This window comes from Danio aesculapii, chromosome 4 (genome assembly GCF_903798145.1).
Source record: "Danio aesculapii chromosome 4, fDanAes4.1, whole genome shotgun sequence".
In the NCBI taxonomy this organism is placed as follows: Eukaryota; Metazoa; Chordata; class Actinopteri; order Cypriniformes; family Danionidae; genus Danio; species Danio aesculapii.
In genome coordinates, this window is record NC_079438.1 from 3,068,374 (window position 1) to 3,085,165 (window position 16,792).

The 16,792-nt window shown below is 41.7% G+C and overlaps 1 protein-coding gene across 2 annotated transcripts; it reads right to left on the reverse strand.

The window, feature by feature from the left end:
* Positions 1-806: 806 nt before the first annotated feature.
* Positions 807-16,280, reverse strand: zgc:194336 (uncharacterized protein LOC100170823 homolog). Of its 2 annotated transcripts, none has more exons than XM_056454503.1 (3): positions 16,129-16,280; positions 13,929-14,058; positions 807-2,637 (listed from the first exon to the last, which is right to left on the reverse strand). In XM_056454503.1, the coding sequence occupies exons 1-3, from the start codon at positions 16,147-16,149 to the stop codon at positions 1,199-1,201; spliced, it is 1,590 nt and encodes a 529-aa protein (XP_056310478.1). In that variant the 5' UTR covers positions 16,150-16,280; the 3' UTR covers positions 807-1,198. The 2 variants fall into 2 exon arrangements, with proteins under 2 accessions (XP_056310478.1, XP_056310479.1); XM_056454504.1 differs by lacking the exon at positions 16,129-16,280 and adding an exon at positions 14,501-14,930.
* Positions 16,281-16,792: the final 512 nt, after the last annotated feature.

Here is a 16,792-nt window from a genome sequence, read left to right on the forward strand (position 1 = left end):
TTTAGTGTATATGTTCAGCTGATGAAAACAGAAGCAGAAACAAGTGTTGTTTATATTTCTGTGGAGTGGAAACTGACCTGCACTGTCCTGCTTCTGTTGTATGCGCGACAGTACTGAAGGGCGGAGCTAGAGTTGCTGCTGAATGCTGATTGGTTTACGGAGAGTCATAAATTGCGCTGCTATAATTGGAGTGACACAATAATAAAATGACAGAGCAGCAATGAACCACGGTCGACCCGAGCTTGGACAAAGCTTGTGGTCTTGTGATAACCCAATGGCAAGAACAGAGTCTGCTGTTTGTCCTGTATTATTGTTTATGCTTCATCTCTCTATTTGTGCAAGCTTACCACTCGCCTGCATTTCAAACTTGAGTTTGCTAAATAAAAGCAATATGGGAAATGCCCATACGGTATTCTTCACTGCTCGAGATGTCAATCGTACACCATGCCTAACAGGTAGAGGTACTACAGGCAGCGGAAAGGTAAGCCTGGTCAGGGTGTACTACTGAACTGAACTGCTCATTATGTCCACAGTCTTGTGTGTGAATGGCCACATATTTAGTTGAATACAGCCTTGTTCACACTACACAACTTTAACCATCAGCAGATCGCCGTGCCATTCAGACTACGACTTGATTTTGTGTCTTTAAAGCAACACTACATGAATGATCCACAAGAGGGCATCACACACCACCTGACAAATACTCTATCACCCAACAGCTCTGTCCCGCCCACATCACCGACACACAGCATTTGAAATCTCTCTGAAAGCGTTCAGCAGAGCTTCGGCAGCTGATGCTGATCGATAACTCATATTTCTGCACAGTTCAGCTGATAGACGTGGCTTTAACATGCTCTCATGTCAATGCAGGGTGAAGCCAGTGCATTGATGCCCATTCTGGCCAATCACTGACATTTCTGTTGAGCTCCTGAACACAACGGCCAATTAGATCATGACCTGCTCTCTCATTGACTTGTCACTACATCTGACCCCATGTGGTGTCTAGTCTGTGACTGGTCTGCAATATCTCGCATGCTAGATATTGGATTTCATCTGCGAGGTGTTGCTATGCGTCATTCGTTAGTTCACACATAAAGACTGTAACCAGTCCTGTAGTGTGAACTAGGCACAAGTGAAACACAAGGGTAACACCGGTATATATGAGGATAGCTAAAAATCTTGAGCACCTACACACCCCTCAGACCTCAGTTTTCTTGGGTGAGTGTGTCTGTGAGTGCCGCTTCATGTCCCTGTGGTAAGCGAAACTCCTCCCGCACTGCGGACAGCTGTAGGGCTTCTCCCCGGTGTGGACCCTCATGTGCGTCTGGAGGTTAGCCTTGACCGTGAAGCTCTTCCCGCAGTGAGGACAGATGAAGGGCTTCTCCCCGGTGTGGACCCGCATGTGCGTCCGCAGGTTTCCTTTGACTGTGAAGCTCTTCCCGCACTGCTGGCAGCTGAACGCCTTCTCTAAAGTCTGATCACGGAGATCTGAAGTCTGACGCGGTTGATCTCCGGCGTGAGCTGCTTTATGCCTCTTCAGCTCCTCTTTATCAGGGAAACTCTTCCCACACTGCAGGCAGATGAAGCGGTTCTCGCTGGAGTGGGTCTTCATGTGGTAATTGTGCGTCTCCTTGCGGCCGAAGCTCTGTCCGCAGTGTGCACAGATGAAGGGTTTCTCCCCGCTGTGGATCCGCATGTGCGTCTTCAGATTGCCCTTCCGAGAGAAGCTCTTCCCGCAGAGTTTGCATGTGTGCGGACTCTCTCCGGTGTGAGTGTGTGCGTGTGTGTTCAGCGTCTCCTTGCGTCTGAAGCTCTTCCCGCACTGCACACACTCAAAGGGCATCTCTCCACTGTGGATCCTCATGTGTGTCTTCAGATTGCCCTTCTGGCTGAAGCTCTTCCCGCAGTGCCGGCAGGCGTGAGGGCTCTCTCCGCGGTGCGCCGCGCTCTCGTGCGCGCTCAGAGTGGCTTTATAAGCGAATCTCTTCCCGCACTCACCACAGCCGAACGGCCGCTCCCCGCTGTGTATCCTCGAGTGGTTCTTCAGCCCTGCTTTATGGCAGAAGCTCTTCCCGCAGACGCAGCAGACGAACGGCCGCTCCCCGCTGTGGATCCGCATGTGGGTCTTCAGGTTCTTGCTGAATCTGAAACTCTTCCCACATCTGCACCTGAAGGGTTTCTCTCCGGAGTGAACCATCAGGTGATTCCTCATGCAGGTGCTGTCGGGGAAGCTCTTCCCACACTCCGCACACTTCACACAGCGCTCCGAGTGGATCCTCCGGTGGCAGGTCAGCGCGTCTCGACACCTGAAGCTCTTCCCGCACTGATCACAGCTGTAGGGTTTCTCTCCGGTGTGGATCCGGATGTGGACCTTCAGGTTTATTTTCTTGCTGAAGCTCTTCCCGCATTGGTCACAGCTGAACGGCTTCTCTCCGCTGTGGATCTTCAGGTGTGCTTTAAGGCTCTGCCGTCCACCAAAGCGTCTCCCACACTGCCGACAGCTGACAGAGCTGCTGGGGTTGGTTTGCTCAGGTGTTTTCTCTACAGTCGGTGTGCATCTCTCCTCGTTCGTGAAGACACAGTGTGGGTGGTTTTTCTCACCCAGTTCTTGACTCTCCTCTTTCAGCGGAAGCAGGTCTACAGTGAAATGGGATCACAATGAAGACAGAGTATGGGAGAATATGAGTGGCAATATTCAGTTTGAAATGCCTAATACAAGTGCCAAAGCAGTATGTGAAATGGGGATGAATTTATATGTGAAGTCAGAATCATTCGCCCTCCTGTGAATTTTTTTTTTTCTTTGTCAAATATTTCTCAAATGATGTTGAACAGATTCAGGAATATTTCACAGTATTTCCTATAATATTTGTTCTTCAGCAATATTAGTGTTGGATTGTCTCCAGAATAAACCACTGTTATACAATGACTTGCCTAATTACCCTAACTTTACCCTAATTACCCTAGTGAAGCCTTTAAATGTCACTTTAAGCTGAATACTAGTGTCTTGAAGAATATCTAGTCTAATATTATTTACTGTCATCATGACAAAGAGAAAATAAATCAGTTATTAGAGATGAGTTCAAAAAAAGACACATGGCTCGTGGTTAAGAAACACAGAATTGCATCTTCATCACTACACTTCAGGGATGTTTGTGGCTAAAACTAATTTAGAAATATAATATGCAAATGGCAATGCAATAAGTAGAGTAGCAATGGATTTTTTTTATATTTCAATTAGATTTTACAAGACATACAGTTGAACTCAAAATTATTAGCCCTCCCTGTTTATTTTTTGATATCTCCAACTCATCTCTAATTGATTTTGACTATTCTGACCAATACGTTGGCCGCAGATGTTCTGGTAACCATCAGCCAACTTGATTCAAAATGATTCAATTACCCACAATGGGGCTTTACAGGATTTTCAGCGGGAAAACCCAACTAATTGCCCCACGAGACTCTTTCCACGACCCCCGGGTCCTGCCAGATGTACAATTTCATAGAGACAAAGAGAAATCAATGGATACCAATGAAAGACAATCTCTTAAAACATTAGAACTAAGGCAGATGTATCTTTGAATAATAGAATCAGAATCAGAAAGAGCTTTGTTGCCAGGTATGTTCACACATACGAGGAATTTGTTTTGGTGACAGAGCTTCTACAGTGCAACAGGATTACAGAGACAGGACAAACAACAGATCATAAATATATTTAAAAATAGAAGTAAGTAGTGAGTGCAAATATACAGATGACAAGTGTATGTACATGTTTATTACTATATACAACGTTATATGTGCAGCTGTTATGTGCAAATTGGCATGTAAAGTGTGTTGTTAAATAAGTGTATATGTGTATAAAAGTGTATAGCAGTAGTGATGTTGGTTCCACAATTATTATCATCAAGTGTTCATGAGATGGATTGCCTGAGGGAAGAAACTGTTTCTGTGTCGGGCTGTTCTGGTGCGCAGTGCTCTGTAGCATCAACCAGAAGGTAAAAGTTCAAAGAGGCAGTGTGCTGGGTGTGAGGGGTCCAGAGTAATTTTGGCAGCCCTTCTGCTCGCTCTGGATAAGTACAGTTCTTGGGGAGTAGGAAGGGTTGTACCAGTGATTCGCTCAGCAGTCCGAACTATTCGACGTAGTCTTTGGAGGTCGTATTTAGTAGCTGAGCTAAACCAGACAGTTATTGATGTGCAGATGACTGATTCAATGATGGAGGTGTAGAACTGTTTCAGCAGCTCCTTTGGCAGGTTACACAGCACCTTATAACCTGTATATTTATAACAATCTGTACATACAACTCAACATCCAGGTTTCTTGACTGACTGCATCTGTTTAATGTTCATCGTGTTGTCACGTTATGTACACTGGAAGCTTCTGTAGCCAAAACAAATTCCTTGTGTGAGTGAAGCACACTTGGCAATAAAACTGATTCTGATTCTTTTAATCTGATTCAATCTGATTCAATTGAGTCGAATCAATGATTCGAATCTTCAAGATCCAGTTCATTGAAATGAGCTAATAAACCCCTGATCGATCTTATAACGTAGGTTGATCCCCTAATAATATTGAGTTTAAAATGGGTTTCAATTAAAACTGCTTTTATTCTAGCTGAAATAAAACAAATCAGACTTTCTCCAGAAGAAACAATATTAGAGGAAATACTGTGAGAAACTCCTGAATCTGAGAAACATCATGTGGGAAATACCTATATATTAAAAATCAAAGAGGGGTGAATAATTCTGACTGTAGCTGCATGTAAGTCTAGAGCAAAATGAGAATGAAACTCTATAATTTGCCATTTCCAACCTTAGTTTCAATCTGTATATCACATACCAGTTAAAGCTTTATAAGCTGCAGAGTGAAATTGGAAGTGTATTACCCTAATATAAGTAATGTGTGTAACATACACAAGCAGAAACTGAAGAATATGAACATTTAAATCACACAGAGGGATGTTTGCAGCATTCAGAGAGCCGAAAGCTAAAGCAGAACACATGTGTGAGACGTATCTTTAACACACTTACACTCTTCAGTGTCTGAAAAATCCATTGTTAATTAATCATCACAATGACTGCTGAGTGGAAGTGTTTTAAAATGCATTCTCCTGATGGCTGGAACAAAAATAATAAATCATTTAAAACCGACACAAGTGTAAATCTACTGGAGAATACTGGTACACAATGAGTGCTATAGCAATATTCCCTGAATATGAAAATCATTGTGTACCAGCAATCAGCATATCTCCATTTCTGCTCAACAGGTCTGTCAGGATGTCTATTTATTATTGAGGGATATCTTACACCTAAATATATTGTCATATTAGGAGCACTCTCATCATGATATAATGCTGGAATGACAATATAATATCACGATGCAGGTACACTCTTACATAGAGCACATCATATATTATTCCATTTAAATATAGTCAGTTTAATAGTTTATATTCAGGCATCGGAGTCAGAATGTGGAACGCATATCCTAAATTAATCATTATAAATGTTAACACAAAAGTGTGAGGTAAAGAGTAACAGAGGCTATTCTCAGCTGTCAGACACCCATATGAATATATAATATAGTCATTTATTGTAAATACTGTAGTGTGTTAACCATACTAACAATGATGGCGAACTGAAGCTGAAATTGTTTTTTATGTATGGGCGATATATATATCACATCACCAAAAATCAGGTCATGTGCATGTTGTGTGAGTAGCCCATATATTAATTATTGTGACAGGCCTATTGCTCAACAGAAGAATGAACACAAGCCATTTTGTTGTGTGAACTATCCCTTTAAATCACAGCAGAAGCTCTGTGTTTGTCAAACGTGGTGGACTTTCACAGGGGAGTTATTGTGACCCTCCACGGGGCGCCTTTCCAGTCTGTGCACAGACTCACTGGCTCATGCTTCTGGCAAAACTGCAGTGTTTACTTAAAATAGTGCAGAGTAGCACACTAAACGCAGTGTAATGTTTAAACGGTGCACTTTTACTGATGTGTAAATCCTTTAAGATACGTTAAACAAGTTTGAACTGTGTTTGAGTTTTATCTGCTTTATTCAGTTTCAGCAATATTATTAAACAGCTCTGTTCTCTTGCGTTTCGCAATATTCCACATATTACAGTCGCATTATCATAGTATACTGTCAGAAATTACAATATTAATATTAATTGACGACATTCATTAAGATGATTTTATCACAACTTGATGAAACCAAGAAGACAAAACTTGTCATAAATCCGTCATAAACATGATCGTCATGAGGTCATTATAATAACTCTGTTATGATTATTATAACAGCGTCAGTCATATTTTTCTTGACCTCAGCTACATTAAAATGTCATTAAATATAAAGACGCTGCATTTGATGGAGTATTGAGGCTTTTACTGGGGAATTTTAATGACAAAAGTAATAAAAATATATTAATGACACTGTAATAACAGCCTCATGACGATCATGACTCTTATGAAGGTATATGATGTATTTGTTCATGTCAAGCTGTCATAAAATCTTCCCAAACTATCTTTGGGTTTAAAATGTCAACACTGAGCGTCTGACACTTAATGTTGTTATAAAATCTCCTTCATATTTATGCTTGATAATTATAACTGTGCCATGACAGTCTTACGGACACGGCTTTAAAGTGTCAGTCTATGGTAAACACACTTATTTAATAGGATTGTGTCATTGATTCTCTTTAAAGTACTCAGCATGACTTCAGTCAATAACAAATGGATAAAACTATATAGAGAACATGTTATTAAGTATGTGTGATCACATGAAAACATACACAGAACTCAAAATAACAACACATTATTAATCAGTGAGGTATTATGTTTGCATTAGCAACAACACTGTCGTTATATTTAATAACTGTATTCAATTTGAGCTCTCATCATCCAGACATCATGACCCTGAATAATGCAGATCTCTCTGGCCTAATAATAATAACATATTTAATAAGTTTGTTTAGTTCCTGAATGAAAGCCAACCTGTTAGTTGCTCAGGATCTTCATGTTTCAATGTGAACACTTCCTCAATCTTCAGGTCTTCACTCTCCTCTTTAATAAAGGCCATCTTTATAATAGTGGAGCTCAGTCGCTTCAGCAGGAGTTTCTCTGTCTGTTTAAGAGGAGAAGAATCAACACAAAGAAGAAGAAATCAAGACTAAACCTCTGTCTGTGTCTCAATCACTGCTCTAGCTCACTGTACACTAGCCAGGGAGTCACATCACCTGATAAAACAAAAACACGTTAACACACCTAACAGGTTGAGATGTAAACATTATCAGAAGGTTTGGATAACAGAAGCAAACACAAATATAGCGGCTGTTAATGTTAGATAACAGTGTCTATGCTGTCTTCGTCACGTTATGTGAAATTGTTTTGATATATATGACATTGTTTGACAGTGTTGTGTTAAAGGAAAACTTTAAATATGAATAAAAACACAAACCTTCTTCAGTCGACTACTGGAACACGACGCGACCGAATGACGTCACGTCACCAGACCATAATAAAAGTCATCATCTCTCGCTGAAATCACAATCGCTTAATAAAACTGTGCACATCACAAAACATGCAAGAGGAATTACAGGAAATACTGAGTTATTGAAATATATGTCACCCACTGGAGTGCAGAAAACATTGAAGCATTCATAAAACATACAATTAACACCAGACTTTGAAAGCAGGGGGCATTTTATTTTCTCTAAATATATTAAACTGCACTCGATAGTGTGTGAAATAATAAAAAAGCCCTTTATTGTTGTTTATTGGTAAGTTCCTTTACACACCAGTGATAGTATTATTATAAAAATTGTTATAAAACATGATTAGCAAAAATAAATAGATTTTTAATAATTATGTAGAATAATAAAATATCTCACAGAAGGTATTAAATAAAATAATAAATAAATAAAAATAAAATAAATTAGATTTCCAATGTTCCAAATGTTTTTCTGTTATGCAACATTTGAGCACGGCCACCATTTTTTATAAGGTAAAATAAATAAATAAATACATAAATAAATAAATAAATAAACACACACACACACACGGTCAAAACAACCCTGAAATAGTTAACCCAAAATAAAAAGAAAAGGCCTATTTATCTGATTTGACCTTAATCTATGTTTTGCTTTACCCAGAGATTCTCCATTTGCTCAGTGAACTAAAGCAACACCGACACAGAACATTTGAAACCCTTTTCTTTGAGCACAGACATTACTGTATTTACACAATGTGTTGTTACAAAATCTCACACACAATATTGGCAATACAAAAGGCAATTCATTAATGAAAAACGTAAGTTCAGACTTAATCCCTGGTGAGATTTATTTAGCCTTTGATGAACAGGGATTTCCAGTAGATCAGCAGTTTCTGAAATACTCAGAGCAGCCCGTCTGGCACCAACAACCATGCCACGTTCAAAGTCTCTTAAATCCCCTTTCTTCCCCATTCTGATGCTCGCTTTGACCTGCAGCAGATCCTCTTGACCATGTCTACATGCCTAAATGCAGTGAGCTGCTGCCATGTGATTGGCTGATTAGAAATTTGCGTTAACGAGCAGTTGGACAGGTGTACCTAATAAAGTGGCCGTTGAGTGTGCGTAAATAATTCAACCTCAGCTGCTAATAGCTCCGCCCCTTACCCATTGCCCCTCCCACTCAAGATTTTTGTGATGAGGTGCCTTTATTGAATTGTTTTCTACTGTCCGTGAGTGTTTTGTGCGCTGCTTATGCCTTTAAACTTTATTTCTGTCTGCTGAGTCTCGATTTTTGTCACTGTGCTCTGCCGCGGATATAACTGAGGACACGGGTGGTGAGGGAGGTGTCACAGACACCACCCTCTCTATTCTGCCGCCCTAGGCGCCTCTATGGACGTGCCGGCCCTGTGTGTATCCTCAGATGTGTCTCTCTCTGGAACAAATCCTCAGGTGTGTCTCTCTGGACTGTATCCTCAGGTGTGTCTCTCTGGAGTGTATCCTCAGGTGTGTCTCTCTCTGGAGCGCATCCACAGGTGTGTCTCTCTGGAGTTAATTCTCAGGTGTGTGTCTCTCTGGAGTGTATCCTCAGGTGTGTGTCTCTCTGGAGTGTATCCTCAGGTGTGTCTCTCTGGAGTGTATCCTCAGGTGTGTCTCTCTCTGGAACAAATCCTCAGGTGTGTCTCTCTGGAGTGTATCCTCAGGTGTGTGTCTCTCTGGAGTGTATCCTCAGGTGTATGTCTCTCTGGAGCGTATCCTCAGGTGTGTCTCTCTGGAGCGTATCCTCAGGTGTGTCTCTCTCTGGAGTGTATCCTCAGGTGTGTCTCTCTGGAGTGTATCCTCAGGTTTGTCTCTCTGGAGTGTATCCTCAGGTGTGTCTCTCTGGAGTGTATCCTCAGGTGTGTCTCTCTCTGGAGTGTATCCTCAGGTGTGTCTCTCTCTGGAGTGTATCCTCAGGTGTGTCTCTCTCTGGAGTGTATCCTCAGGTGTGTCTCTCTGGAGTGTATCCTCAGGTGTGTCTCTCTGGAGCGTATCCTCAGGTCTGTTTTTCTTTAGAGCATATCCTCAGGTGTGTGTTTCTCTGGAGCGCATCCACAGGTGTGTCTCTCGGGAGCGTATCCTCAGGTGTGTGTCTCTCTGGAGCGTATCCTCAGGTGTGTCTCTCGGGAGCGTATCCTCAGGTGTGTGTCTCTCTGGAGTGTATCCTCAGGTGTGTGTCTCTCTGGAGTGTATCCTCAGGTGTGTCTCTCTGGAGTGTATCCTCAGGTGTGTGTCTCTCTGGAGTGTATCCTCAGGTGTGTCTCTCTGGAGTGTATCCTCAGGTGTGTGTCTCTCTGGAGTGTATCCTCAGGTGTGTGTCTCTCTGGAGCATATACTCAGGTGTGGTTTTCTCTGGAGCGTATCCTCAGGTGTGTGTCTCTCTAGAGTGTATCCTCAGGTGTGTCTCTCTGGAGTGTATCCTCAGGTGTGTCTCTCTGGAGTGTATCCTCAGGTGTGTCTCTCTGGAGTGTATCCTCAGGTGTGTGTCTCTCTGGAGTGTATCCTCAGGTGTGTCTCTCTGGAGCGTATCCTCAGGTGTGTCTCTCTCTGGAGCGTATCCTCAGGTGTGTCTCTCTGGAGTGTATCCTCAGGTGTGTCTCTCTCTGGAGTGTATCCTCAGGTGTGTCTCTCTGGAGTGTATCCTTAGGTGTGTGTCTCTCTGGAGTGTATCCTCAGGTGTGTGTCTCTCTGGAGTGTATCCTCAGGTGTGTCTCTCTCTGGAGTGTATCCTCAGGTGTGTCTCTCTCTGGAGCGTATCCTCAGGTCTGTTTTTCTTTAGAGCATATCCTCAGGTGTGTGTTTCTCTGGAGCGCATCCACAGGTGTGTCTCTCTGGAGCGTATCCTCAGGTGTGTGTCTCTCTGGAGTGTATCCTCAGGTGTGTGTCTCTCTGGAGCATATACTCAGGTGTGGTTTTCTCTGGAGCGTATCCTCAGGTGTGTGTCTCTCTAGAGTGTATCCTCAGGTGTGTCTCTCTCTGGAGTGTAACCTCAGGTGTGTCTCTCTCTGGAGTGTATCCTCAGGTGTGTCTCTCTCTGGTGTGTATCCTCAGGTGTCTGGTGCGGCAGGTTCTGTTGCTGAAGCTCTTCCCGCACTGATCACAGCTGAAGGGCTTGTCTCCGGTGTGTTTGTTCATGTGGTAGGCCAGGTTGGGGTTGGTGGTGAACCTCTTGGGACACAGTTTGCAGCTGAAGGGTTTCTCTCCGGTGTGAATCCTGGAGTGTGTTTTCAGGCTGCTGTACTGTGTGAAGCTCTTCCCGCACTCAGGACAGGTGTAGGGCTTCTCCCCGGTGTGGACGCTCATGTGCACCTTCAGGTGGGCTTTAGTGATGAAACTCTTCCCGCACTGCTGGCAGCAGAAAGGCCTCTCTCCGCTGTGGATCATCAGGTGCGCTCTCAGGTTCCCGTGCTCGTTGAAGAGTTTCCCGCACTCCTGGCAGATGTAGGGCTTCTCTCCGGTGTGCGTCCGCATGTGCACTTTCAGAAGACCTGGTTTCTCAAAGCCTTTCCAGCATATTTGGCAGATTGACTGAGGCTTCGTTACAGTCTTTTGAGCTCTTTCTTGTGTGCTTTTAGTCTTAAAGACAGTAAACACTTCATCTTGATGTGGAGAATGGTGATTTTTAACTGGTGTTTGATTCAGATCTTCACTCTCCTCTTTTAGCTCTAGAACAAAAACACAAAGTTACACAAAGTTAACCACATACCAAAGCAACAGCAAGGCCCAATCCCAATCCTATCCCTTTGCCCTTTCCTTTACCTAAGTGTCCCAATTCTCTTTAGCTTGAAGGCGTAGGGCTAAGGGGAGGGAGTATTTACCCCTTCAAAAGGAGATTTTTCAGGACCACACTCGAAACCAAGGAGTAAGAAAATTTCCCAGAATACACCATCTACAGCTGCACCTGGAAGTTGCACAAATTAGTAGAATTTTTACAAACAAGCATGTTTTAATGGGTTAGGGGAATAGGGTGTAGTTGAAGAGATGGTGTGGAAGACACGCCAGCCCTGATCAGGGTAACACAAGCAGACGGTGAGCGTCTGTCTGGCTAGTTTGTTTGATGTTTTCCACATGCCTCCCTTAATCCCAGTTTGAACCACAGCGTTCTCAGTCATTTTAGTGCGGAAAGAATTAAAAACGATAGTGTGGAGATGGAGCATTTTACATGAAAACCCCATATTCAACTGTATCAGGATTAAGCCTGGTTTAGACTTCTGCGTCAAGTGATCGGTGTGACCCATGACACCTGCCTTGAGCGTAGCTGTGTAGTTATACTTCTGCGTGATGTTTGTGTTGCTCTGCAATACACTTCTGAAACGCTAGCTGGTAGTAGGTGTTTATATTTCTTTGTGTCGAGGTTCTTCGCTGGGGTTTTGTTTTTTCTGAACGCTACCTTCATGTACAAGTGGCTCAAACCAGAGGAGGAGCAACAGAGGGAACCAGAGGAGGTGCAACAACTTTAATCATGAGGTAAACACAACACAACAGTCTCCATCTGGAGCTCCTTCACAGGACTCCACACTTGTAAACACTCGCTCCATCGGGCTCTCGGCTCTCAGCACCGCCCACACTCGTCAGCACTACCAGCGCTTGACATAGAAGTATAAATCAGCCTTTAGTGTAGACGTAGCATCAGTGTCAGTCTGAACAGCTGATCAGCTACTAATCAAAACTGAAGTGACCAAATCAAGTAAACATCACAAGTCAAGAGGAAACATAATGAAGCTGGCTGAAATGTCTTCATATTTCTGCAATATTTGCAATGGATATGGACTGTCAGACATCTTTGCATCCCTTTATGGACAGTGGCAGGTACAGTGAAATGATATGTAACACAGCTGTTTACAGTTTGCATGTGTGCTGCATTAGTTTCAGTTTCCCTTTGAGGAATGACAACACAGAGACTGCCCCCTGCAGGTGTGCAGAGGAACATCCTGATATGCAGACACAGAGCGTAGTTCTTGATTCAGTCAGCTGATGTGTTCAATAACATCTCTTTAGTAGGGATGTAGCAGAGGCCAGCTAGTGAAGTGCTGTGCAGGTAAACCTCACTCCTCTGACCTCTAAAGGTGATCTACCAACAAACGCTAAAGACCATGATGTTTAGCCTTCTTGGTAGAGCAACTGACTCCCATGCGGAAAGTTGCTGGTTTGATCTCAGAGCGGATTGGGCGTAGGACTGGCGGGGTTACCTGGACAGGATCTGACACATTGCCACCATTTTAGTTGTTTTAGTACTTTTTAACGTTGAATTGGTGAGTCCCGGGTTTAGAATAGTGTGGTCAAGCTTAGCTTGTGGAGTCAACCAGCCCTGCAGAGTTTATCTCCACACACACACCTTTAGTTTTCATGTACTGTCAGGCCTTGTTTACCCCTGGTATGAAGACACATTTCTATTAATCTGATCACATCTGGACAACTCTACACTGACCTCAATCTTACACATTAAAGGAGTGTTGTTGAAGAACGCAGCCTTAAATGAACATTAAACTAAAACTGCTGTATTTGTTTTGAAAAGTCACCACCATTCCCACGTCCACATCACCCTACAGACTGGTTGCCCACTAAAGCCAGGCAGGGTTGGGCTGGTCAGCACCTGGATGCGAGACGTCTTTGTATGAATAAAAGTATGATCAGACAGGTCTGGAGTGCCACAGGGCTCGGTATTGGGTCCATTCTCTTTTTATGAGTTTTTAAACCGATTAATCACTCATCAATACTGAAATCACTGTTGATCACCGATGCAGACATCAGTGTTTACATCTCAACTCTTAACTTCAGTCTCCAATCATATTTATCAGCTGAAAGTTTCAAATGTAGTGTAATGAATTTAAATAGACTGGCTCTGCTTCAATCCAGACCATATCGTATGATTTATTAAGATAAAGAATATTTGGGGTTTAATTCAAATATATAGTTCACCCAAAACTGAACATTCTGTCTTAAATTACTCTCCCTTTACTTATTGATAACCGGACTGACTTTCTTCTGATGAACACATAAAGAAGATATTCTGAAGAATGTTGGAAATCTGTAACCATTCACTTTGTTACAGGTTAAGAACATTCTTCAAAACATCTTCTTTTTATAGAATAACATAAAGGTTTGAAAACACTTGAGGGAGAGTAAATAGTGAGTATACTGTACACTATCCCTTTAACACAACACTCAATGCTTGATTTGTTTCAGGGATTCTGCTTTAAGCAGGGTTTTCTCCTGTTCATCTGAAGGCATCATCAGTGTTTGAGCTTCATCATGTCTGTCCACATGAGTCTCCATGTGCAGTGAAATCACTGTAATGAGGCGCTCATATGAGATTCTCCATCAACATCCTTCACTAGTGCAGATCTGCAGATCTGAATGAGGATCAAATGAGTTGAGTTGAGCTGTGAGAATGAAAGCCAACCTGTTAGCTGCTCAGGATCTTGATGTTTGACTCTGAATGTTTCCTCAATCTTCAGGTCTTCACTCTCCTCTTTAATAAAGGCCATCTTTATAATAGTGGAGCTCAGTCGCTTCAGCAGGAGTTTCTCTGTCTGTTTAAGAGGAGAAGAATCAACACAAAGAAGAAGAAATCAAGACTAAACCTCTGTCTGTGTCTCAATCACTGCTCTAGCTCACTAGCTAGTGTGCACTGGAGGAGAATCTACATCACTTGAACTACACATGAATGAAAGTAAATTAGACATCTTAATATTTAGCAGCACTAAATAATATAAAAACACCCAAATCTGAGGTGAGCAGACATGAAATATCCGAGTCTGTATTCATTTGCCACTAGTTTGCGGCTACAGGCACGTTTCATTTACTGCTGGCACTTTGTAACCTTGTTCACTTGACAAATCACTTCCGTTTTATTAACTTTATTATTATTATTACTTCATTAGTTGATTAAATTAGGCATTTCATTGTGGGTCTGTCCCAACAAACACACAAGGTTGCCTCAACATAGCGACCTTCCTACAACGTTGTACCAACCTTGCAAAAAGGTTGAGGATTCTACGTTGTTGCTAAAGGTTGTCACAACGATGTCATAATGTTGCCATGTAAACATCACGAGGGCCGCATGCTTTAGGTTGTGCTCAGGTGGCGTGGACGACCACTGTACAACATTTACACGTCACAGCTGAATCAGTTTAAACATCAACAGACCGTCGACTCCTTCATCTACGACCGAGGAGACGTGAGTCTTGCTTTATTTCTTCTTACTGAATAACATATGGAAACTGTGAATATTCAAACAAACCTACGATTTCCACAACAATCTGCTCCAACATTACACACACACACACACACACACACACACACACACACACACACACACACACACACACACACACACACGCAGCCATAATGAAGTTATTAAGAGTGAGTAACGTTTCAGCACTCTGTTCACAGACGTCGACAACATTAATCATTGTGTTAAACCTCTCCATAATGCATTTCCTGATCCTTTATCTTCCCCCTGTGTTTAGTCGACTGGACTATAATGTTTTTGAAGATCAGTATTTCCATATTGATCGTGATCAGTCAGTTATTGATACTTCATCACATGATCCCAGCTGACACACTTACTACAGAACACACGAGCTGACTTTAAATACACGACCCCTCTCATATGAACACCTCTGGGCAGTGTGTGTCCTGATAAAGGGTCCGTTCACTCAATAAATGAAATGTGCTCAGGAATTATTAACCCTGTAAATATTGAGTGATTACAAACCTTTACGTTTCTTTATTCTGTTGAACACTAAAGAGACTTTTAAAGAAATAACCTGAAACCTGTGAGCATTTGCTTTTATAGCAGGAAAAACACTACAGAAGTCAATAGTGTTCAGATTTATTCAATAGATCTTATTTATCACTCCTAACAAGTAAAGGATGAGGCTAAATGACAGAATAGTCAGTTTTGGGTGATCTATCCCTATAAATTAAAGTATATATTGTTAATATGCCTAGTTAATATTGATATCAATAAAAGATCTGCTAGTCTAAATTGATATTTCGATCGCTCTTTTGATGGTTGAATATAAAATTCGCTCTTTCTTCTTTGCTCAGGCTATTTCCACATCGAGGGGATCTCCTATTGATCAGTTCTGGGTTTGAATGATGTGTAAGTTGCATTAAACTCAGTTGTTGAACCGCTCATAGTTGTTTTAAATTACTCGAGTAGCGCCAGACGGAATCTGTGGAGGTTTTCTGCCATTTCTGCTGAGAATTTTGTTTAAAATCTGTGGATTTCTGCTGAATTATTTTGAGAGTATCATAACTAAAACCTTAATATATGAAATAAAAATAACACCTTTTTAACTTTTATTTAATGTTTAAATGCAAATCCAATTAGATTCACTTTATTAGCAAAGCAAGTCTCTCATATAATATATATATATATATATATATATCTACTAAAGGACAGAAGATATGACTGTACACACTGCATTGTACATAAATCAGATCAACATTTTCACATTAGTCAATAATATTACTGTAATTAATGTAAAAACTGAATAAATATAGATTTACACACATTTACACAGTAGATAAACAGAATTAATAATGAGCTGAAATTCTGCTGTGTTCTGCAGATCCCGTATGGGCCTACTCACGTAACTTGTGTCTTTCAGCATGTGTTCAGATGTTGAGTTCACCTTAGATCAGTGTTGCTGTAATTCCTGATGTATGGAGAGAAGAGTTAGATGAGGTGAGGAGTATACTACACTACTATATTTACTATTATATTAAACGCAGTCATGTTACCTAAAACACAGCATGTCCATACTGTGGAAAATAGATCATGCTTATAATTTAAACATTATTATATTGTACAGCTGTTATTGACACTCAGTTTAACAGTCCATTTTACAGCGAGCAACGGCACATCTACAGCACAACTCATAGTTTCAGTATTCAGAGAGTAACTCTGACTTCTGTTAACTCAAACCTGCTCTCCCTGTATCTCTAAATTCATTTAATTGTATGTGATTTTGGTATATGATATATTATTAAAGAATTAAACTCACTGGAGATTTTACATGTAATTAAATTACATTAAATGTCTGAAGCTTCAATATAAACATGCTAGTCAGTAGTCATTTCCTGTGTAGTCACATCGTGTCAAGTTCTGTTCTGTCCTCTCTTGTTCTCTGCCTATTTTGACTTGTGTCTGCTGTGGATCCATCTCTGAGCTGGATTCTCTGTTGGATTTGTTTCTTTCTCTGACTGCTTTCTCTGTACCAACTCCGCCTGGTCTTCAGCTGTGTCCCTGGTCTG